At 47.6% G+C, this 24,468-nt stretch overlaps 3 protein-coding genes across 3 annotated transcripts in view; 1 reads left to right on the forward strand and 2 right to left on the reverse strand.

The window, feature by feature from the left end:
• Positions 1 to 24,468, forward strand: part of LOC135820958 (uncharacterized) — a 124,941-nt gene that overhangs the window by 50,078 nt on the left and 50,395 nt on the right. The window contains exon 4 of the mRNA XM_065334017.1: positions 1,384 to 1,482. The gene's annotated coding sequence lies outside the window, so the exon portion shown is untranslated. The remainder of the gene's footprint in view (positions 1 to 1,383; positions 1,483 to 24,468) is intronic.
• On the reverse strand, positions 17,561 to 18,322 carry LOC135821612 (uncharacterized). Its single transcript, XM_065334608.1, has one exon. It carries the CDS (start codon positions 18,320 to 18,322, stop codon positions 17,561 to 17,563), a length of 762 nt encoding a protein of 253 aa, XP_065190680.1.
• On the reverse strand, positions 21,424 to 22,353 carry LOC135821613 (uncharacterized). Its single transcript, XM_065334609.1, has one exon. The coding sequence runs from the start codon at positions 22,351 to 22,353 to the stop codon at positions 21,424 to 21,426; it is 930 nt and encodes a 309-aa protein (XP_065190681.1).

Here is a 24,468-nt window from a genome sequence, read left to right on the forward strand (position 1 = left end):
TGGGGACGACTTTGCTGTGTTCCTGCGGCTGGTATGTCGAGGTTGCTCCGTGGAACCTGGTATCATTGCGTTGTTCTCACCAGGAGCTTTCCAAAGAGTACAAAATTGTGAAAATCGAGTGAAGGAAGCTAAAGTTATGATCTCAATTTGAAGGTGAAAATTGTGCTGAAATTTCTAATTGTGCTTCAGGCTGTGCTGGTAATCAATGTGCAAAGGGTTAAAATTCCTTTTCAGTCACTTTCACATAACTGAGTGACATGTCAATTCGATCTGGTCTACAATATTTCCACTTTATAGCTACCCAGCTTATGTTACTACTGTACTAGTCATTAATGTTGTGAGTATTTTGTACATCATCATGAACATTCTTGAAAAAGACATAAATGGCGTCAAAACCAAAAGGTTTCTATGTCTCAGTCTTATAGGGTATAACTGTTAACCGACAGTTAGGCTAACAGCTAACCATTAGGCACAAATGTGTAACCATTTCAGACTTACTTATTATCTTGTTGCAGTCGTGGATAGTTGCATCATAACTCGTTCCCATGTGTTTTCTTCTTTTACTTTACAAAGAGAGAATGGAAATATTTTAACATCATTTTTCACGGCTGGGAGTGAGTGCCATGAAAGTTAATTTTAATGTTACACTCTTTATGCTAAGGATCTCTAGAAGTCCTTTTATCCCCTTTTTAACTCACTCAACCAATGTGCGTCTGATACTTTCGGTTTTTCAAGTACTAGTAGTAGTTTGGGATTGAGCTCGTCGAAGAGTGTGCCTATAGTGGGAGAAGAAACCCCTCCCATCCTCCCCCTCCCATCCTCCCTCCTCCCCCCCCCCAGCCTGGGTAGTGTAAGTGGAAGTGTGAGTTTTTTTAGGCTGAATATATTATTGAACCGTCTCTCGTGAGATGACAGCTATACCATAGCTCTGTGGTTTGAACATCGCTGGTCTAAATTTTTCGAATCCTGGTAGTCGCAATCAATAAAACTAGCTGAACCGACATTTGTGTACTTTATTCATGCAATGTAAAAAAAGGTGGAGACGATGTGCAATAAAACGATGAAAATATGAAGAAATGGTGTAGGGAAAAATATGGATTCAAACAAGTTTTCATACAACACTCATCATCTTTTTTCCCTACACCATTTCTTCATATTTTCATCGTTTTATTGCACATCGTCTCCACCGTTTTGTACATTGCATGAATAAAGTACACAAATGTTGGTTCAGCTAGTTTTATTGATTGCGGTTATCAAATTGTTGTCTCCTCGCCGTGTGTTTAAATCCTGGTAGTGGCAGTCAATTTTTCTTTAGACTTTTGGTCCCTTTTCATCACCTTCAACTCTTGAATAGTCCTGTTGGTGACTGTTTGTGTGCTTTAGGCGGGTCGTACACCTCTCCACCTAGCCTGCAAGGAAGGCTTTCCTGAGTGTGCTGAGATATTGTGCAATGCTAAAGCGCAGGTTAATTCGACAGACCGTGTAAGTATGCATATGTCGTTGACTTTCAAGAACTGCGGCACATTTGAGAACTGTGAGTGCACCTATGCAGTGTCTGCACTAGGATTTCAAACCAATCAGGCACACTTGTACCTGGCACAACCCATGCAACCGGGCCAGCGCCGGGTCCGTCCAAGTGTGGCTACTGCATTACGGAGTTGTAACTATTTAAGACTCCCCGATGTATATTGACTATATATTCCCAACCGGGTCACCCGTGTTCTTTTTCCAAACGGGTTCAAATATGCCCAAACCGGGTCGCTGACTCGGCTGGCCCGGCTCTGGAGCAGAAGAAGCTATCCAGTATCGCACCGAATGGGGGGCAAATATATCAATTATCATTTAACGCAGGTGGAAGTTTCAGCCAATGAGTTTCGCAACCTGTATTGTACGCTTACCGAAAAGTATCAGATCCTACTGCGCAAGAATATCACCAAGAAATACCCGTTTTTTTTTCAGATGAGACCTACAGCGACATCAATGCCAAAGCAGTGAAGACCGCTGCAGAGCTTGGCTTAGATGATATGAGATTGGTTACTTGCTAAGACGCAGTGTTTTTTTGTAACATGGAAAGACACTAAGACCAGGTTCACTGACTTCCTCCGCTGCCAGCTAAAACCTACCGCGACATGTAAAATAGGCATGGTCAGCCAGGCAGTTTTAGATGGGATCCTTGGCATGCTATGCGGTACCATGAGCCCCAACTTGTGGCACAACTGAAAGTCGGTCGTAAACTGGCTCCGCTACTTCAAGGAGAAGCCAAAGAATTTCTGGTGATCCCTTTAGCCAATTATTATCCATCGATCACCAGAAAGCTCTTACTAGATGCATTATCTTATGCCCGGTTGTATGTCAAAATTCTCCAGACAGATGGTGACATAATGCTGCAGGCCAAGAATTCTTTGAATTTTGACTGCGGCGAAGCATGGCTGAAGAAAGAGAACAATACCGCTTTTAAAGTAAAGATGGGATCGTTTGCTGTCGCCAAAGTGTGCGAGTTGGTGGGTGAATACATCCTAATTAAACTGAGGCTTCTTCTTCAGGAAAAAAGCGTCAGATTATGCAGCTATGATGGTTTCAGCATTCTGAGCCACGTCTCCGGGCATGATGCGGAACTCACCCGAGTACCTACCAATCTTATCGCAAACAGAATAGCACCCCATCATATATAATGGACTTGCAGTCAAACCACCCACCAAAAATCCTGAAGATTATCCCTACTGGCGTAATGAAGGGGATAAGCAGCATTCCGTGTAACGAGAAGGTTTTCGAAGATGCCAAACTGCCATACCAGTATGCCTTTGTCGCCAGCGGTCGTCCACAGTAAATGCAGTTCGTTGATAATGCAGCTGGTAAAAACAAGGTGACCCAGAGGGAGGAGGAACACTGAGTCCTTTTATATTTTTACTAAAAGCCATGTGGTTCACGCAATGGGAACATGCAGCAACCATGGTGGTGGGGCCCAGGCGGTCCATCGACCAACTGGTCTAGACATCGCCATGCTCTGGACGCACCAGATAAATGGAAGTTTGAGGGAAAGAGAAAGAACGGGGGAAGCGGGGGGAGGGGGAGGGAGGGGGGGATTGAAAAAGAGAGCACATGAGAGCGTGTAGTTCAGCAAGTTCATGTAGCAGGCTTACAAGACTTGCTTGCATCCGGTTGCTGGTCAACAGATGAAGGTGGACCATCTTCTTGAACTGCAGCATCCCGTCATTGTTTGGCTACTGTGTGAGGATTCTCCGAGGGTAGGGAGTTTCATGCGCTCAGTACGCAGGCAGGGAGAGCATTGGCCATGGTTGAGCGGGAACGGCAAGGCAGGCACAAGGGAAAGTAATGTTATTGGCGTCCCTGGGCAGTGAGACGGCTGTAGGGGGTTTCATCCGCCAGCTGGAGAGGTTTGGGCATAATTGCTTTCAAGTGGCTCGTCGGTGGAAGGAAGCAGAGCTTGTACAGGAAGCTCAGGGCCGCCACCCTGCGCCTATGCTCCAGGCTTGGTACGGAGACTCCAAGGCCTAGAAGCTTTAGAGCCCCCATCCAGACTAGACAGCAGTACTCCAGGGTTCGTTGTATGAAGCCGTTGTACACAGCAATACGGCCCAGTGCTGTCAGAAGCGGCGCCAACTTCCGGAGAAAGTGGAGGCGTTGGAGGGCCCTGGTGGCAACCTGGCGTATGTGGGCCGAGAATCGCAGTGTTGTGTCGAACAAAACCCCGAGGAGCTTGATCTCGCCCACTACAGGCACCCTGGTACCGTTGAACAGTATGTGGGCAAAAGGTGTTGGCGGACGGTGAAAGTCAATCGTGAGTGCCTGAGACTTGGTCGGTTCGAAAGCTATTATCCACTCAGCACCCGATCGGGCGATGGAGTCCACGGCAAGCTGAAGCTGGGTCGCACTCTCCGGGATGTCACACGTGGCCGCAATGCATTGGTAGACTGTGGTATCATCTGCGTATACACCCAGAGAGGTGCTATCCGGTATTATTTCCTCACAGTCGTTTATGTAAACCAGAAACAGGGTTGGACCCAGGATGCTGCTTTTGGGGACCCCAGAAACCACAGGGTATTCCAATGACTGTTGTCCTCCGACTACAGCATGTAGTTGTCGGCAGCAGAGGTAGTTTTAGAGCCAGTCAAGGAGCGGACCACTGATGCCGCATGCCTCTGCTTTATGGAGGACACCTCGATTTGAAACCCTGTCGAACCGGCGATGTCGATGGCCAGTACATGTACCATGCCGCCGCTCGCCACAGTGGATGACCAGTCGTTGTGCAGCTTCATTAATAGATCTGATTTGTCGAGTCCCTTCCGGAAGCCATATTGCCGAGAGGAGATTACACCGTGCTTAGAGAAAAAGTTCATGATACAGTGGTTGCCAATTCATTCCATTGTATTGGAGGGAATGCAGAGGAGACACACCGGGTGACAGTTGCGCAGGTCTGATCTAGCTTTCTTCTTGCGAATCGGAACAACCCGGGCGACCTTCCACAGCCTCGGTTGCACTTGCTGCCGAAAGCACAAGGAGAACAGCCAGGCGACAGGTAAGCAGAGCTCGTTGGCACAATTCTTCAGCACCCTGTGACTTTCATGGGGTTCAGTCTTCTGAGCTTTCTTGTGACAGTATCCGTTTGAAAGTGGACGGTAGTGAGCCGAGACTCGGTGCGAGGTGTTATAAGTGGCAGATCATCTGATGGCAGATCGTTTGGAAAGTCATCTGCTCCGAGGCTGCACTTTGACGAAAAGAACATGCCAAAGTGCTCTGCTTTCTGGGAGTTGGCCGTAACCCGGATGCCGTTATAGTGTCAACAAGAGTTGGTATGGTTGTGCTGCGCCCACTACCACCTGCTTGCTTCAGTGTGGACCACCACTCTCGATATAACATGCTCCCACGTGAAAGGTTGTCCCTCGGCATGGCAAGGCGTATTGCCTGCGCCTGGCGCAGATAGTGGGTGCAACTCATGGTCGCCTCCAGGGCCTCCAGTCGTAGCTGTGGATGAGGAGTCGTGCAGGTGCGGTCCTAAGCTTGCTGTTTTGCCTTCACCTGTGCCGAACATTCGGGAGTCCTACGAGGAGGGTCAGACAGGCGGGTTACAAGGTCACGAGATGGTATGAATTGCTTCATGCCTTGTGTAATGATCTCGGTGACATTATGACATGATTTGTTGGGCCATTGACTGATGGCTGTGGTCTAGTCAGATTGACGATAAAAATGAGAAAGTCGAGGCCAGTCCGCTAGGTTGCAGCGCCAGACTACTAGTTTCGTTGGAGGTTCCTCCGACACTTGTGTGGGAAATTCAGCTATCAAAGTTACATCCGAGGCGGCAAGGGAGGGTTTGCAACGGACTGTTACGTCAGAAATATATGTTGGACTCAGTAGAGCGTCCAGCCCCTATATGATGTCCAACCCCTATATAGAGTCCATTGGTCCAAAATCCACTGTACGGAGTCCAAACTTGGAACCAACTGTGAGCTCGAAGTTTAGATAAACATCACTCCCTGTATAGAGTCCAGCCAATTGACTTCACCCCTATATAGAGTCCACTGGTCCAAAATCCACTGTACAGAGTCCAAACTTTGAAATCAACTATAAAGAGTCTTAACGTGGACAACACCAGGCAATTAGGCATTCACTATACACAGTCCAAAATTAAAACACACACACACAGGCACCCCCACCCACACGGCAAGAAAACAATAAGAAAGAACCAGGAACCGGAAAGGGAATAGGCTTTGATGGAGAGCCAAGGATTTATTTACAGGACAGAAAAGAACAATGAAAAGAGGCACAATTGATGCAGAGAATTGTTATTATTATGAAATGACCCAAAGGCAATATGCCTATCGAGGTGTTCGTTAGATTGAAAGAACAGTACTAGTAGTACTAGTATGTACACAGATCATCACCGATAATACCGCTTGCGAGCGGGTCCTCGGTATGGCTCTGGACCCCTGTACCAGTCTTCTGGCACGGGGTCCAGAAACTGGTTGTGCCAAACGTGCACAGGGGAAACGTGACGAGGCCGCAGATGAGCCCCTGCGAAAGAAGCTTTGGCTCCACCATCATCGGCCTCAACTTCATACAGGAGGCATCCTCTCTCCTGCATATCATGGCGAACGACAACACCTTCGCACCACTGTGGGCGAAGGGCAGCCACACCTGCAGCACCGCCAAGATTGGCAGCGCGGTAAAACCACACGGTTTCACCCACAGCATACTGGGCCTGCTCTGTCCGGCCCTCCGGGTTATTCGCCCATTGAAGTTCAACAGGATAGGACTCTGCGTCACCATACGCTTCATCTGAAAAGACACAAGAATTAAAGCGCAATTAAATAAAACATTGGTAAAAACTCATGAAATGCACACTTGTTAAAAAAAGAAGATACTCATTGTAGATGAGATAGGTATTGACAAGGAAATCTGTTTAAAAATACATGGTGTGTCAAATAATAAAAAAAGCAACCTACCTTGGTCACACGAGGTTGGTGAGGTTGAAGAGGCAGCTGATACGGCTGTGGTAGGCGCATGTCGACCTACATGAATGAAGCAAGCGCAAGACACCATATTCAGGGTGGAAGTAGAAACTTTTTCTTAACAAAGGACAGAAATCAAGTAGCTACATTGCCAGTTCACACAAATCATATTGCCGTAATTCCATTTTCTGTACAAGTACCACACTCATAGGACTTATGTATGTACAAGCACATGTTAGATGGTGCTGCAAAAAATAAATAAAGCAACCTACCTTGGTCATACGAGGTTGCTGAGTCTGAACATGCAGCTGATATGGCTGTGCTAGGCACATGTGGACCTACATGAATGAAGCAAGTGCAAGACACACGATTTCGAGTGGAAATAGAAACATTTGGCATACAAAAGTATAGAAATATGGTAACTACATTAGTGACAGTTCACAAAAATCATATTGTCGTAATTCAATTTTCTGTACACGTACCACACTCATATGAGTTTCCTGTGTTGATTGTTTGAGAATCCAAAGGCTCAAGATCCATGTCGTAATCTAAAAATACAGGAAACAAAAGAACCATCAATTCGTGAATAAGACAAATAAACTCAAACAGCTTGTAAACAAACAACAAACAACATGACACTGGAAAAGCACAACGTCATCATAATCAGCGTTATTTTGTCAACTTACCAGCTGCCAGTTCAAAGTTAGGTGCACATGAGGTTGCACCTGCTGTGCTAAGGGCATTGCCACACACATCTGTACAGGGAGACAATAGTATAGTTAGTGATCGTAAACATAACACAATCACTCTCCAGGGACAATACACCCACATTTAATGATATCCACAAAAGTTCAATAATTATTAAAAGTAGAATAAAGATCTAGTCATTAGAGACATCACTGCTTACTATCAACGACCTCCAACCCAGGCTCACAGATGCTTGCAGCAGCGAGCGTACCTCCAAGGGCATGGGAGGCATCATAAGCTGGGCCCGTGATTCCAAGCACATCACTGGATACACCTAGAAGCCACCGCACAAAACACACAGCCCCAAAATTAAAAGAATGACTGAACACAACTGATCAGCCAGCATGCATGTACATGTACTTTCAACAAAGAAAGCAGTTGAGAAAGCAGAGGATATATTGCTAATCAAGATTATGAAACTCACTGCTATCGTCAACATCAGAGTCACCGTCAATATCAAGGTGAGCCTCATCCAGATACTGGCGTTCATCTTCAGTCAGCTGTGTGCGAGAAGGCTCAACAAAGATGCTGAAGTTGGGCCTTCTCAAGTACACCTCAATGGGGCACTTTCCCTTGAGAGATTGATGGACCCTGCAGTTACGGACAAAAATTAGGCGGACAGAATTAGCTCAACTCAAGTTTCATGCTCCAAAGCGTTCATCATGAGGCCGGAACTATTCTACGGATTACACGGTCTTGTTCACCTGACGCACAGAGTCAGCCACTTGAAAGTAGTAAGTGTAGAGATGGTACCTGCAATTGTAGGTGAAGTAAAAGTACTCCAGACGAGAGGGCCAATCGGGTTCCTTCTGGAGGTCCCGGCGGAGAAAATTGGCTAGCGTCTGATTAAGACGCTCGACACGACCTTGTGATTGCGGAAGGTACGGCCGTCCATTAATCTTCAGTGCACGCATTTCGTCCATGACAGCTGCTAGGCTAGAGTTATTAAACTCTCTGCCATTGTCAGTCTGCAATATACGAGGTGCACCATACCTATGAGCAATACACACACACACACGCACGCACATGCACGCACACGCACACACACACACACAAACACACACACACATGTACACATACACGTACGCATACACAGGAATCCAGAGTTATTGTAAGTTATCACCCATCATGCCACCTAACACACAAAAGGACATGGGGTGCACTGAATAACGAGTCAATTAGCACAACGTAAGTAAACACTAAATGAAATACAACAGACAATTTTAAATACATGAAAGGCAAGCTCACCTGTACATACAGCTGACAATAACATTGCAGACGTCCTTAGCGCTCCTGCTCTTGATAGGGCCACCCATAGCAAACCTAAATTTTACACAAATTGAAATCAATCACATGGAAAGGCATAGAAATCACTTTTTCAAATTGATATGGCAATTCATTTTCAGTTAACTTAAAACAAGCATTGCACGTCCTATCCACATTACATTGTGTTGACACTGTAGAGACAAGTTGCACTGTGAGCTACTCACCTGGAGAAGCAGTCCACCACATTGCAGCAGTACTCGTAACCCCGTACACTCGGGAGCTTCTTCAAGTCCATTTGCCACCTACTGTTGGGGTAGGTAGCCAAGATGGTGCGCCGCGTGAGGGTGGTTTTCGGTAGAGGTGCCTGTCGATGGCAAGCAGTGCAGTTGACGTTTGTCTTAAATAATGCTAAAACTGTGTCACGCACAACTGCATATAAAAAAACACACACATAAACATATGGCAAACCAATGAATACATGAGCAGATGGCAATAATTAGCTCTTTTACGCCACATAACAGCAATTAAAAAAACATGCACAACATCGCTGACTACACTATAGAGTGAGCTTCAGAATAAACTAACCTGGATAATAGTTAGCCCGCAGCGTGTTGTAACAGGCCTCCCCTGGCGATGGTCGCGCTCGTGCTCACTGATGATGAGGTCAATAAGCGACTGGCGAGTGACACAACTGCAAGCGATCAAGGACATGACCATTAAAAACTAGACTATGACATTGTATTGTATTCCTAATTTGGATGTGATCTCCCATATTTTTGTAAACTCATGAAGAATTCACATTCACCCAGCTATCTAAACGTGCGTTTTCGAGTTCCTATTATGTACAGTACCACGAAAAAAGGTTATCAAAGGATCCTGACATGTGAAAGGTGACCACACAGGTTCATGGACGTACTAAAATTCAAACTGTAAAATGTACAATATGTAAATGTACCAAATAATTATAGAATCAAATTAACATTGACTTACCGACGATGGATCTCTGTGAGCTCCGTGGACTTGTGGAATAGGCAGTCTTCCTCCAAGTCAAACAAGAAAGTCTCGTAGTACCTCTGTACTGTGGAGATTGACACTGTCGTCGATTGTTCTGCCAGATGACTTGCGATTTTACGTTTCCCCCACTTCGGGTTCTCTGCCTTCAGCTTGTAGACTTTCTTTATTTCTTCGAAGGACGACCAAAAACTCTCGGCTTTTCTGTCCTTCGTCTTGGACACCGCTCGCTTTTTAGTCCCAATGCGGATTCCTCCATCCTCCGCCATGGTGTAGACGTAAATGGAAAGAAATCATATCAATTTTTGGACAAGCACGCCCTTATCTGGAGCTCTCCTCTTGGTCAAGCTCAATGGTTTGTACACAGTATACAGTTCTTCTTTGACTGAAGTCAATATGGGACGCACTGCGCGAGAGGCCACATGGCCCACCAATGTTTGAAAAGGTGTAGAGACCAGAAAGTCGTAAAATCCCGTTTTTGACAACACCCTGCTACAGACAGTACGTGCACTCGTCGCCAACAAAGGAGTAGACAGATCGATATTTGGACAAGTACGCCATTTATCTGGAGCTTCCACTTGCACTTGTTATTTTAATTGGCCCAGTTCATGGGCTTGTACGACTTTGGAAAGGGTTTGTACGAGATTTGTGACTGAAGTCCATACACGACGCATAGCGCGAAAGCGCCTCAACTTACTTTGAGAAGGTGTACTCGTACAGACAGTTTTGACGACTCACAGCCCTTTCTGCTGCAGACAGTCCACGTACTCCTGCCGGTCCTGGCTAAAACAAAGGAGTAGAAAATACCTACTACTCCCTACACTGTACACAGGATGCCGTGACTGGATGAACTGGACTCCTGGACCGTGAATAGGGGACTTGTAGAAAAAGTGTACACCTTATAGGGGATTGCGCGGCTGGATGAAGCTGATCAAAACTGAGTGGACTCCTGGACTCTGTATAGTGGATTTTGGACCAATGGACTCATCAAACGAGTACGACTGCAGGGGCGGTTTGCCATTTTTGGGCTCCGCTTGTTTTCAGTAAATCTGGCAGTTTTTGCCCCTCGGGGGCTGGCTTAGCACGATGGACACAAGTGTATGTGGTGATATCACAGTGGAAGATCAGTTTGGTGTTCCAGACCCCGTGAGGAAAGATTCTGTCCGTCAGTCTTGCTCAACATGTGAAAGCCATTTTTTAAAAATCCTCGAAGTAATGGAAATGGAACGTAGTCTTGCTGCCGATCGAGAGAAAAGATTAAATAGTAAAATCGACGACCTCACCCGTTTAGTTTCCTCCCTGAAGGAGGTAGTTATGGAATCTGGATCACCAGCGTATTCAATGGCGGCAGCGAAGGCAGTCGGCCATGACGAGACAAAGAGCAAGGGAAAGCCACGCCGCGCACGGAGCAGTTTCAAAGCTGGTGAACAAGTTCAAGCTGAGTCTGCAAAGTCCGTACGATCTACGACTGCGCCAACATCTCAAGACAGCCGTGCTCAACCGGATCTGGAAGCTTCAGCAGCCACCTCCACGTGCGAGGACGTTGACTCGGTTCATGAACCCCGTACGCAGAGATCGGACCTTGACCTTGATGACCCAGGAGCACGTGCAGAGGGACATTTGAAACCAAGTGCTGCACAGAAGATCGTCGATCGCCTCAAAAAATTTGAGGATATGCAGGACGATGTCGAAGCTTCCTGGAGGCTGGTCACGAATACTAAGCCCACGCAGAAAAAGTCAGTTTTCTTCGTTGGGAACCTGCTCCCCGAGATGCAGAGCGAGCAGTTGAAACTGTTTATTGAACGCAGAGCTGCAGACATCGATCACCCTGTCTGTGTTTTTGAGGTGAAGATCTTCCCCAAAGAATCCTCATCATCGGCCAGGATCACCATCAACGCTTCCAGTGCGAAGCTAGTCAACAGCCGCCGTTTCTGGCCTGCTCCACTGTACAGTAGGTGTTGGAATTTCGACAAGTACAGATCTGAAACAGAGGACAGCCACAGCAGTATGAATTCAGCCCAAGATGACCAGCATAGCCTTCCTTAACATCTGCAGCCTCCGCAGAAAAGTCGACGAACTCAAATATTTCGTTTCCAAGCATGGTGTGCATGTCATGGGCGTTGCTGAAACATGGCTAGCTGCTGATGTAACTGATGGAGAGGTATCCATTCCTCACTACAAGCTATTCAGGAAAGATCGTGCCCTACAGCACGGCGGTGGCGTTTGCATATACTGTCATGAAACGACTCGTGTCAAACGACGTGCTGATCTGGAAACAGATTTGGAAATTTTGTGGATTGAGGTCATGGAGCAAAAGCACAGTACCCTGGTGGGATGTGCATACCGTCCACCAGATAAGTCAGTGGCTTACTGGGATGTATTCCAAGCCAACATCGAAAAGGCAATGCAGGGAAGACAGTCGCGCACAGTTCTCATTGGAGACTTTAATGTGGGCTATGCCGATCCTCTTGCCAGCCGTGCAAATCACTTGCACTCCACACTCACACACTGCAACTTGTTTAACCATGTGTCTCAGCCGACAAGAGTCACGTCCTCTTCGGCATCTGTTATCGACCTGTTCTTGTCTAACGTTCCCATAGAGGGTGTATGTCGTACTGTCTATGTTGATATGAGCGATCATTTTGCCATCCTGGCCCATATGCCTGGCTTTGGCATGGGAAAGGCATATTCTGGACACCCAGCCGCCAAACGCCAAGGTAGGCGACTCCATCGGATAAATTGGAACACATTCAATGAGGACTTGAACCATCATCTAGCGACTTGTACCTTCACCGGAAATCTTGAAAATGCTGTGCAGAGTCTTACCACCTTTATCATATCTACCCTGGATGTGCATGCACCATTGATTCATCGGCGCCGACAGGAGAAACGTCCTTGCCCCTGGCTAACATCGGAGCTAGTTGCCGCGGTACGTGAGCGAAACCAGTTCCATCGCCGGTTGATGAGCGACAAAGGCAATGCGGATCTGCGTGAGCTCCACCGTCAGGCCCGCTCTACTGCAAGGAAACTGGATCGCCGTCTACGTAATGCCTACTTCATGAATCAGTGTGCAACTCGTGATCAGAGAAAGTTGTGGTCAGTTATGAACATCGTCACAGGCCGTGCTAAGCAGCGTCAAGAACCTCAAGCCGCCATTGAGGACCTGAGCAAAACCTTTGGGGATGTTGTGCATGACCCAGACCGACCATCCACGCTAACACCACCAAGTGGACCGATGCCAGCGTCTAGCTTTCTGCAATTTGAACTGGTGCCGGTGAGTGATGTGAAAGCTTGTCTGAAGTGCATAAATCCCGCGAAGGCCACGGGCAGTGATTGCGTTCCTGGTTTAGTGTTGAGGGAATGTGCCGATAGCCTTGCTGGGCCACTCACGGATATCATTAACGGATCACTGTCCACTGGAACAGTACCAATGATGTTCAAGCGATCGTTTATTAGTCCTTTGTATAAGTCAGGAGACCCCACAGTGCCAGTTAACTACCGCCCAGTATCCTTATTGCCGATTATATCTCGTATTCTCGAACACTTTGTGAAAAAGCAGCTCGTGGAATATCTCACAGCGCATGAACTTTATCCAAAGACTCAGTTTGCGTATCGGAAGTGTCACTCGACGGAGGATGCACTTGTGCTTGCCGTCAACAGGTGGGTGCTTGCACGCTCACATCGCCGCTTCACGGGCATCGTCATGGTAGATATGAGTAAAGCCTTTGATCGGGTGCAGCATGAACGACTCGTCTCTGAGTTGCACTCCCTTGGTATCTCATCTAGTGCTCTACAATGGTTTTGTAGCTATCTGACTGAAAGAAGTCAACAAGTCCGAATTGCAAACTCAGTCTCCTCGTCAGTGCATTGTTCCCGTGGTGTGCCACAGGGCAGTGTACTTGGTCCCTTGCTGTTTGTTCTATACACGCGCCACTTAGATGCCATCCTGCCTGAACAAGTCATCCACCAAGAGTTTGCAGATGACATCATACTAGAGTTCTCCGACAGCGATCTGAACACTGTGTGCCGACAGCTTAGTGCAGCTGCCACTTCTGTATCACGTTGGCTTGCTGAAATTGGGCTGTTGCTCAATGCGAAGAAGACGCAAGTCATGGTCATCCAGCCCCGTGGACAGAGAGCTGCCATTCCTGATGTATTCTGTGGTCAGGACGCACTCAAGGTTACCCCTACTTCCAAGTACCTTGAGGTGGTCATTGATTGCGAACTGTCATGGAAGCAGCATGTGGACAACGTGACTAAGCGAACTGCCCAGACCATTGGTCAGCTCTGGCGCCATGGTCGTGCTCTAAGTTTATCAGCCAGACGGTCGTGGTTCATTAGCATGATCAGCAGCCATCTCTGCTATGCGTCTACGGCTTTCTATCCTTGCCTCACAGTGCAGTTGTTGGATCGCTTGGTCAAGATTTTCAAATCCGGAATTCGCGCCGTTTTCCAGGTGCCTTCTACTACCCCATCATCCCCTCTTCTCTGTCGACGAATCTTCTTACTCTTACTCAGATATATAAGCAAAAATTATTATTTTTTGTTCACAGATGTCTTGGTACTGAAATGATCAGTAGTCTTTTCAGCACTTTCTTTGATTTAGTCAATGGTCGTGCCACGCGGGGTCAGGCTTCACGTCTGCTTCGTGTCCCGTTTTTGCCGGGTCCTTCCGGTCGATCCACTGTTCAGTTCATTGGTAGTGTGTACTGGAACTGCCTGCCGCCTGATGTCCGCTCCATCACAATTCCTTCTGCATTTAAGAAAGCAATTACAAACGATATCTTAAACTCTCTTACCCTCTCCTAAGATCTCAAAGACGCATAACTGTCAACATTCCCTCAACCCTGGAACCTTTCCATCCGTTGCATTATTTTCATGAAAAATTCATCAAATTCAAATTCGTTACTTGTAGTACTCCCTCATTGATTTGTTTCCGTCTTCTCTTTGTGCCTTGTTCATGATTGTATTTTCCTCTTCCTCCTTTTCTTATATCACCACCTTCATCATTTTGCGAGAACTGTGGCAATACGCCCAGTGAGAAGGCAGATTTTGCCTGTGCTTCTGGTGAAGTAAAATAAAGCTAAACAAACAAACAAACAAACTCTATATAGGGTGCTGGACATCATATAGTGCATGGACTCTATACTGAGTCCTACATATAGTCAGACATAATCAGATCCAGCATATTGTCCCCTCGGGTCTTCATCGTTACATGTTGTTCCAGGCCGTGGCTAACGCACCTATCCTCAGCACATTCCCCTGCAGGAATAGTTGTGTGGCTTCCTAACCACAAGCCGCTATGCACATTGAAGTCACCAGCGAGGGTAATCTTCAACCCATGCTGCCTAACTCTGTCAAGAGTTGCATCAAGGTGTTCAAAGAGTTTGGTGTCAGTGCCCAGACAGGAGCCTGGCGTGCAGACAGCGCCAATGACAGTGTTCGTATGGGGGCCCTGGAGACAGATACCCAAACATTTTCGTGAACACCACAGCCGATGTCGTGGAGGTGCTGAAAGGCAATGCCTTCCCTAATAGTCCTTATGCCGATTGCGTCATACCAATGATGTCACGCACGGGGCCGCGATCCGCTTGGGTGTTGATTTTTGAGCTCCTCGATCGTTTTCGAATTATTTCAATATTTCAGTATCTTGCATCAAGACATTGCTCGAGCGATGGCAAATGCAAGTGTTTTGACACTCGTCGAGGCGGATATTCCTGGCTCTTCCTTGAAAGGGAGGAAACGATCTGACCTGACAGTTGAGGAGCTGACGCGCTGGCTTGCTTGTCGCGGTGCAAGCCGCAAGGGACTCAAAGCTGAATTCGTGAAAAGGTAAGTCCCATAATTTTTGAACTTGTCTAGTGTTCTCTGCTGGACTTTGCCCAGCATCCTGGGCCAAGTTTATGAAACCTTCTCTCTCTCTCTCCACTATCTCTCCTACAGAGTGGAAGATTACATCAAGAATGGCTTCGAAAGTGAGCTTGTCGACCCTGATGGAGGTGCTAATGTGGAGCGAAAACGGCAGCAGCTCACGACGTCTGGCCATCCTGAAATTCGATTTCCTGAATCAAATTGGAAGCTTTGAAGAAGTTGCCTCCTGTTCGATTCCCTGCGATATATAAGCATTTCATGGAGAACTCGTTAGTACCGTCTGCGCAGAATAACCTGGCAGCTGCATCGGACAACTCTGAGACCGACTCTTAGCTGTTCTCCTCATTCCAAGGAATGGACAAGGGGTAGAACAGTGAAATGGCAGAGAGTGCCGGTACCTGCTATGTACAGAGCGACGTTCTGCCGTCCATGAGGAGGACAGACCCGTACAAGGTGAAAATCTGTTGTCTGATGATGGAATGGTGAAGGTTGCTCTGTGCACCTGTACGGCTGGGCTGGGAGGTTTTTGTAACCATGTAGCTGCCCTACTCTATGCATTGGAGGAGTTCGTAAGATTCGGTCTATGTGAAGACGATGAGGATTCGCCGACATCCCGGCTCTGCAGGTGGAACAGGCCGCGCTCTGGAGGAACCGAGACGTGTGATCGATGTCCGACTACACAGACCTTCCTTTGGCTCAAAGCGTCAACGACCTCCCAAAGCCTTGTTCAACCCTGTGCCTCCTAACAAGCGCCTAGTGGAGCCTGGAGAGCTAGAGAAGCTGTGCAAAGAACTGCAAGCATCTCATGGCCATGCAATAGCAGCAGACAAGACTGGCAATGTCAAGCGGTACGTTGGCGCCACTTGGCTGATAGCCATGCAGTCATCCAGCGACGACAGCATGTCGGAATCATCATCATCGTCAGATGAAAGTTCATCCTCTGATAGTGATGAGGACACTGCTGTGCCTACTTTGTCTGATGTTGCTCAATTGTGCTACTCAAGCTGTGATGAGCTGCACTCAGCAGAGGTAGTAATAGATGCTGCGGCTGCTAGTGAGATTCCAGCCGAGACCAAATTACAGGCATCGAGCCAGCGCTGGTTTGTTGAATGTCGGAAGAGACTGACCGCAAGTCTCTGCAAACAGATTGTATGTCGGCGATCAGAAGACTTCACACTTGCCATTCAAGCCAAACTGAGTGGAACATTCAAGGGCAATCGTACTACACGATATGGACAGAAACACGAGTCTATTGCCCTGGGCCAGTACTGTCATAAACAGCAGCAGCAAGAAGGCTTCAAAATCGAAGTGTGTCAGTCGGGTCTTGTCGTTTCTCAAACGTGGCCCTTCCTTGCTGCCTCACCTGATGGAATCATGCATTCAAAGGTTGGCAGAGGTCTTGTTGAAGTGAAGTGTCCTTATTCCTGCAGGGATTTACCACTGTCTGCCGCTACCGCCAAGCCATCATCCTTCCTCAAGCAGTGTGACGGCGCTCTCCGGCTGAAAAGGACTCATGCCTACTACTATCAAGTTCAGTTCCAGATGCCTTTAACTGGTTTTGACTGAGTTGATTTCGTGGTCTGGACACCTTCAGAACTGCACATTGAGCGAATCTCAAAGGAGGAACATTTCAATGAGAGGTGCCTGCCCAAAGTCAAGAAGTTCTACTTCGAATACTTACTGCCAGCCCTTCTTGCGGAGTGCATCTGAAATGATGTCTGAATTTGTTGACATGTGTCATCACGATGATAATAATTATCGGGTGGTTCTGCCCGTTTGACCTTGTGATGCAAATTTGAATTTGATAGAGGGTTACCATTTCCATTATTTTATATACAGCGTGTAGCTCATCATCACATGCACATAGTATGTAATAAAGAAAACCAGCGTGCCAATGCAGCATGCACACCGTACAGGTACATGTAACGTTACATGTTATTGGGTCTTGGTCAGGGCAGATATGGTTTGAACAACAGCAGCAAAATATAACTGCACAATCGAAGGGAAATGGACCCGTCAAGTAACAAGGAGGAGGGGGGGGGAGGGGGCTCGAATTTGGTGAGCATAGCACATACAACTATTGTTTGTTGTAATGAATGACAGCAATTCGCCGCAAGTTTCCTATTCTGAAATTGACCAATTGAAGCCAAAACAACAGCAGTAAAATAAAACTGCACGATCGAACGGAAATAGACCCGTCAAGCAAACAGAGGGGGCTCGAAATTGGTGAGCATAACACATCCAACTATTGTTTGTTGTAATAAATCAAAAAACGTTGCATCAATTTCACCTGACAGGATCTTGAATAGTTTGATGCGGTGCATTTTCCTTTCGACGTGGATACAAACAGCCGCTATTTTCTTTGTTTTGTGCAAATCCTCTGGCAGCATCTGTCGCTCACCAACCTTGAAAGGGGGAATATTAAGACGTACACCCACACTGACCAACATGTCCTGTATATAAAATCCCTTATCAGCCATCACTGAATCACCACGCTGAAGAAGGGAGAGAAGACCAGACTGCTCTGTGATGGACTGATCTGACACCGCACCTTCCAACACATCAGATACAAAAGTGGCGTGGCCATGTGGTGCAATACCAATAAGAAATTTCACCATATTGTGATTCTTATATGCAGACCAGGATGCTGACTGACGGGCCAACGAAGCGGGTGTGTTGATGTAAAATTCTGTGCAATCAATAACAATATGGGTAGATGGATAGAACAGCTTGAAGCATGGCGGCATCAATTTGTCGACTTTCTTCCGAGAGAGCCAGATTGGGAGTTGTTGAAACTTGAAGTACATGAGGTTGATCCATGTGGCAAATATCGGAGAAACACTGGCCAGAGAAATGGCGAATCGATGAGACAAATCCAATTCTCCAAGTTCAAGTCGAAGACGCACCATAACCAGAAAGAATTGGTCAATAACAGGCAGCTTCTGCTTGGGGCCAGGCATATTTCCCTGTCTCCCTTGATCGTCAGGAGTTGTCTCACTACCCCTCCACATGCGCATAACTTCAGCTGACGAGCAAGGAAATCAAAGCATGCCAGGAAAACACGGTACGAAGTGAACCCAGTGTAGTACCAAACTTGGGAGCCGCTGTGGTTGATGTCATCGATGGTGAACCGATGCTCCTCTGTTGCTGCATTTTCTAATGTCTTCTTGTAAAATTTGAGCATAGCATTTTCGGTTACAAGCACATTCATGCTTGCCTTCAGCTCTGGAACACACTCGCAGCACTCGTGATCATGGGTATCAGGCTCAGCTGCTCCTGTGTAGTGTCAGGTTCCTCTCCATCCGCACAAGCACCAAACGCAGCAAATGCAACAGCACACCTTCGCTTTGGCGGTGCCTGCGAGGTTCGTTCAGCAGGAGGCTTTCTTTTCGCCTGCGTTGAGCTCCAGAAAAAATAGTCGGCACAGCATTTTTCTTCAAGTTCCTCCGCGTTATGGAGGTAGCCTTTTTCTGCTGAGGACAGCGGCGAGCTCCAGTAGAGAAACATTCCTCCTCGAAGTGTATTGAGCAGACTTTGGTCTAGTCGACAACACGAAATTCCTCGCCTTCATCACGACGAATTTTCACAATCCACTCGCGATGCAATTTTTCATCTTTGGGAAAGGAGTGAAAGGACACAGGCCCTCCAGCTACGCTTCCGCTACTGTTCTGGGTGCATCCAGGTAAACAGTAATGATGAAGCATCTCTGCAAGTCGCCAAGCACCAACAGTACGACCTCCACGACAAAATTCACAACAAACTACTTTTGAAGTACCCTAGCCACTAAAAACAAAACACTGAGTTCCTGCACACCGGGAGAGCAACACCCAAGCGGGCTTCACTTGTCAGATAAAGCATGACGTCATGCATGACCCGGCATAAGGACTATCCAGACCGCAACTCCTCCTCCATGAGCGGTGCGGTCTCGACGAATGGGAGGGGCATATCCAGGCAGTGAGACTTCCGCCTGGGTAACTTTGTCTGCAGTGAGCTTGGTCTCTGTCAAGATAATAACATCAGGCTTCGAGGTCTTCACTGCGTGGTGAAGCTCACCAAGTTTGGACAGCAATGCAAATGCATTGGTCGTGTAAAGGCGAAGTCGGGGAATAGAAGGTCGGGGAACAAACACTGCTGCAGAGGGGTTAAGTCAGGAAGAAGGCATAATGATCATTAAGATAGTCAGGCTAATGTCATCACTAGAGATAAAGGTGACTACTACTCACGTTCGCCAGCCAGGCTTCTGGCTCATGGCATGGAGTGCAAACGAGTTGGTTTCTGTTTCCTGGGCCGTCTATTCTTGACAAGAGTGAATCTGCTGTGGTGTTCTGGTGATATCGATTCCCGCTGGCCCTTGGACAATTTCAGTGCATCAAAGAGTACATTGTCGTCTCTTCCGGCTGCAGTGTAGTGATGTTGGTTTTCTGCATCCGCTTCCGAGCCGCTCGAATCAGCGGATGCAGCTGCTAGATGATGTATATTGCTCATTTCATGTGGGCGCATTTCGTCATGCTGCCCAGGTATGAGCCCTCCGTCAGAGGTGTTTGCCATGTCAGGATCTTCCTCGTCTTTGTGTCCTACAGACAGACATGGGCCGGTGTTTGCGTTTTTTTCCGAAGACACGATGTGGCTGCCGTCACTAGCCCCAGACTCAGAATTTATCTCAGAAGACGACTCCTCATCTTCCGACTCTGACGAATCATCGGTCACCTTGAGCCGCATCGCAGCAGGAGATGACAGCTGCCATTCCGCCTCGCTGTCGACGTCGATGTCAGAACCAAAGAGTGTCTCATCCTCACTCTGAACTTCAGCGGCTACTTCAGCATCCACTCCCCACCAGGCTCGAGCTAGCTCTACACAATGACTGTCACGCGTGCTCTGGCGTCCGCAGCCATCGCACCAAGATCAAGGAACACTCGAGTCGACACTCGACACCACTTCAAACTTCAAAATAGATAACTTCAAGCTAGGAATTCAAGAAGCTCGTCACACTGTTCGCAGCGTGATCAAAAACCGTTAAACGTCACAAATCGACCTTTTCTCGAAAAATTATGGAACCTCTAAAAGGGTCATTTTCGCTGATTGTGGCTCATTTATTATTATGCCTAAACTAACATTCTACACAAACATTTGTGGCCGAGGCTCAGTATCCCTAAACGTTTTCGTTACCATCTCATTAGAAGGATTGTGTATGTAACACCAAATGAACGTGTAACACAGTATAAACACGGAAAAAGCAGTGGAGGAAAGAAATGGCAATTTTTGGGCAACACAATCAGAGCTGTGAGTGAGAGACAAAGGTGCTAGTCAATTGTGGATGAAACCACAACGTTGAACTAGGATGGCGACCCAATGTAAGTTTAGATGAAACTGAGAATGAGACAATGGTATGAGTTATGACTAACGGTATCTGATCTGGTTATGTTGTTGGACAGTTAGTCATAACTCTTACCATTTTTCCCTTCTCCATTTTAACCGAAATCACAATGGTTCCTCCTTCTCTTTTTGAAGAGGATTTTTTAAAAGACTACTTCCTCCGCGTCATTGAAATTGTCGCATTTTGAGTGGTGACTTGGCACTTGTTACTGACAACTCCATAAGCTTAACCATACAAAACGTATTACACAGTATGATAGTCTGAAAGCTAGAGTAACATTCCAGGACAGTTGGAATGAGAGTTTTCACGCGGAGATGAAGGCCTCGTCGTCGCTGATGTCAATGGACGCAAAAAAACGTTCCGAATATTTCAAGGAAGGTTGTAAGTTGGTCGCGCCTCATCTCAAACGCTTTGACTTTCTCCACAGGGCAAGAGCTGCTATGCTTCTTTTCTCACTCACAAGTCAGTACTGCACACATACTCACACACACACACACACACACACACACACACACACACACACACACACACACACACACACACAAACACACACACACACACACACCTACACACACCTACACACACTCTCTCTCTCTCACACACACACACTCATACACACACACTCATCACAGAATATACAACTGCGGGGGACAGCCTCAGCAAGGACGCTAAAGTATAGCAGCAGAGTCACACAGCTAGCACTTGGGACACCTGCAGCAGATTGGGCAGGGACTCTTGAATGTAAGCCTTCATAGCATCACTTCTCCATCCTCCCTGTCGCTGAATGAGCCTATCTGGTACTCCTGGTGCAGCAGCCGTGGATGCACCTCCCGACCTCAAACCGTGTAAACCATACCCATCTGGGTTTACGCCGATACGCTTCAGAGCTTTACGCACTAGCTCTCTTGCTCTGCTATAGGATAGCGAGTGCCTGATGGCGGTCCTGCCCTTTACACGAGCTATACGCCCGAACAGCTTGACATGACCTTGGTGCCCTCCTTTTTCAATCAGATGCTCCACTTGCGATACCGGGCTCAGGTCACTCTCCCACCGGCTGATGAACACCCAGCTACCTTGCCTCAGTTGGTCATTCTTGCGAACTTGCAGGAAGACCGCCATATGCGATGACTTGATGGCTACCTCGTCCACGAAGATGTTGGCCAAATCATCCCACCTCATCATACCAGAATGACCCAGTACTATGAGGGTTAGGGTCTGCAGGTCTTGCAGTGATGAGCTTGATAGTTCCCGATGGAGGCGCTCCAGAAGTGGTTTTGATAATGACAATTTTCTATCCTTCGGTCGAGCCAGAGAGCGTTTGGCTGCCTGCATCACATTCTTCACCACCCCGTTAGAGCATGGGTCTGGGTATCCCTGGATATCATGCTTCCATGACAAGGCCCACACGGCTGAGACCAATGGGCTGACAGTTTTGGCATCTTGCATGATGTAGACCAGATATAGGGCTACATGAAGTGGGTCTGCTGGCAGATGAGGCACCTTCTGACGCTCTGCCCATTTGCTCCATCTACAGAAAGCAGAGTCGTACTTCTTCACAGTTCTTGGTGCCCGGCTCATATTCATAATGGATGGCAGACATTGTTCCAGCGCCTTCATGTCCTCGGAGAGGTTGTCCTTGGCTGGATCTGAACAGAGAATAGAATGGTTTCTGTCAATGCTTCGTAGCTGGCTATGTCAGTGCAGTCGACTCGTCAGCTTCCTTCTTCCCCCAGGGGGATGTCGTCGCTATACCTGGCGATCTTCCACCACTCCTGCAAATCACCCGCACCCACAGCTTTCCACTACCAGGCAGTTGCTTACGTGCTCAGAGCGCAATCACCTCCCCACAGTGGGGACATCCTGCAGCAGGACCTCGCAGACACTGCATGCACGCATTCTCGCTCATCACCACATGCTCCACAAACAGACATCTTTCCGTCAGAGACAAACTCCAGCGGCCGGGGAATTTCAGCATCCCTCTTCTAACAAACACAGTTTGTCACTGTACAAATGCGTAGTGCATACACGTCACAAGGACTCACACTGCCACCAAAGAAATTGTATGGACAAGTACCCTCCAGGAAGGTATCATGAGACTTTGGCAGGCTGATTGCCTCCTTAACGAATTCTGCCCACTTTGGGCCGCTACGCAACTTTGGCCACCATGGCGCCGATTGCCATTCTGGAACAACCAAAGTACCGTGGCATTTTGACACGATCAACATATCTACCACACGCCCTATCAAGTACATTGGTGTTCCAGCCAAACTCTTTCTCCGGTCCAATTCACAGTGAATGCATCAATACCCGAGCACCCCGGGTTACACCACCTTGAGCAGAATCTACTCATTTGCTTTGTTCTGCTGCTTGCAAAGCAATCAATGCTGTGAGGGCCCCACATCGAATCCAGCCAATCGAAAAATTTGGGATTTAACTGCCAGCCATCCGTATCAGACAGCTTTGAAAGGTAATCGGCCAGCTCATTTTCTTCGCGAGGCACCCATTCTGCCAGCAACTGAATGCCGTGCACGGCGCACAGCTTGTCAATCTCCAGTGCTTTGCTCTGCAAATGAGATTTTTTGAGGTTGTTTTCTGATTGGCTCATGTGTCATCATTCCCGCTCCTGGCAGAAAGTCGTTACTGCATCAGCTGTACGATGGACACCCAGGCATCACGAAGATGATAGCGCTGGCCCACAACTATTTCTGGTGGCCATCCCTCGACACAGAGATCGAGCACGCAGTCCGAAGCTGTTCATCATGTCAGGAGGCTCAGAAGTCGCCCAACCCAAGTGTTGTTCATCCGTGGGAATGGCCAGGTCGGCCATGGTCTCGCGTCCACATGGATTACGCTGGCCCTATCGATGGCAAGATGCTCTTGATTCTGGTAGATAGCCACAACAAGTACATTGAAGCGCATGTCACGTCTGGAGCGACATCAGCTATTACCATCCGTAGGCTTCACCGGTCATATGCTAGTGTTGGACTGCCGTCATGTCTGGTGACAGATAACTGTCCTGCATTCAGCAGGTCTGAATTCGCTGCGTATTGCCAGTCCAATGGTATCAAGCATGTCCCTGTTTCACCATACCATCCTGCCACTAATGGTCTCGCTGAGAGAGCCGTGCAAACAGTCAAGAGAGACATTTCCTAAGGTCGCCTCTGGTGACTTAGAGTCACCGCTGCACAAGTTCCTATTTATGTATCGTCGCTCGGCGACGAGCCAGACACCTTTCCAGCTCCTGTGGTCTCAGCGGAAGCCTCGCTCTCGCATTGACCTCGTGTTTCCTGATATCGGTGCACAGGTGGAATCCAAGTAAGCCAGCATGTGCGGTGGTCGGACACCATCGGCATCCGAGTTCCTGTGCGGTGATGCAGTTTGGGTGATGAACTTTGCCGTGGTCCTTTGACCTTCAGAGTGCGTCTAGATTATGGTCGTCTGTGGAAACGGCATGCTGACCATGTTCATCTACGAATGCCAGGCCACAGCTCACCAGAGTCTTTAACATCAGCTCCAGTCCGTCATCAACAGTCATTTTCTTATTCTCAGTCTCCTAGTCTGTCTTCGCCGACTAATCATTCTTCTACCGCCACTTTAGTTTATGATTCTGTACCCGAGCCTTCTCCTGCAGCGCCTTCTTCTTCACTGTCTCCTGTACCTACAGTTTCTTTGAGTCCTGATAGTCCTGTTGCTTCGAATCCTGCTACTGTTAGTTCTGCTGCTGTTGTTCTG

The sequence above is a fragment of the Sycon ciliatum genome, chromosome 7, assembly GCF_964019385.1.
Source record: "Sycon ciliatum chromosome 7, ocSycCili1.1, whole genome shotgun sequence".
In the NCBI taxonomy this organism is placed as follows: Eukaryota; Metazoa; Porifera; class Calcarea; order Leucosolenida; family Sycettidae; genus Sycon; species Sycon ciliatum.

Excerpts from the sequence above, each read along its gene's own strand:
- LOC135821612 (XM_065334608.1), bottom strand. The coding sequence starts at position 18,322 with ATGCCTGGCCCCAAGCAGAAGCTGCCTGTTATTGACCAATTCTTTCTG.
- LOC135821613 (XM_065334609.1), bottom strand. The coding sequence starts at position 22,353 with ATGAAGGCGCTGGAACAATGTCTGCCATCCATTATGAATATGAGCCGG.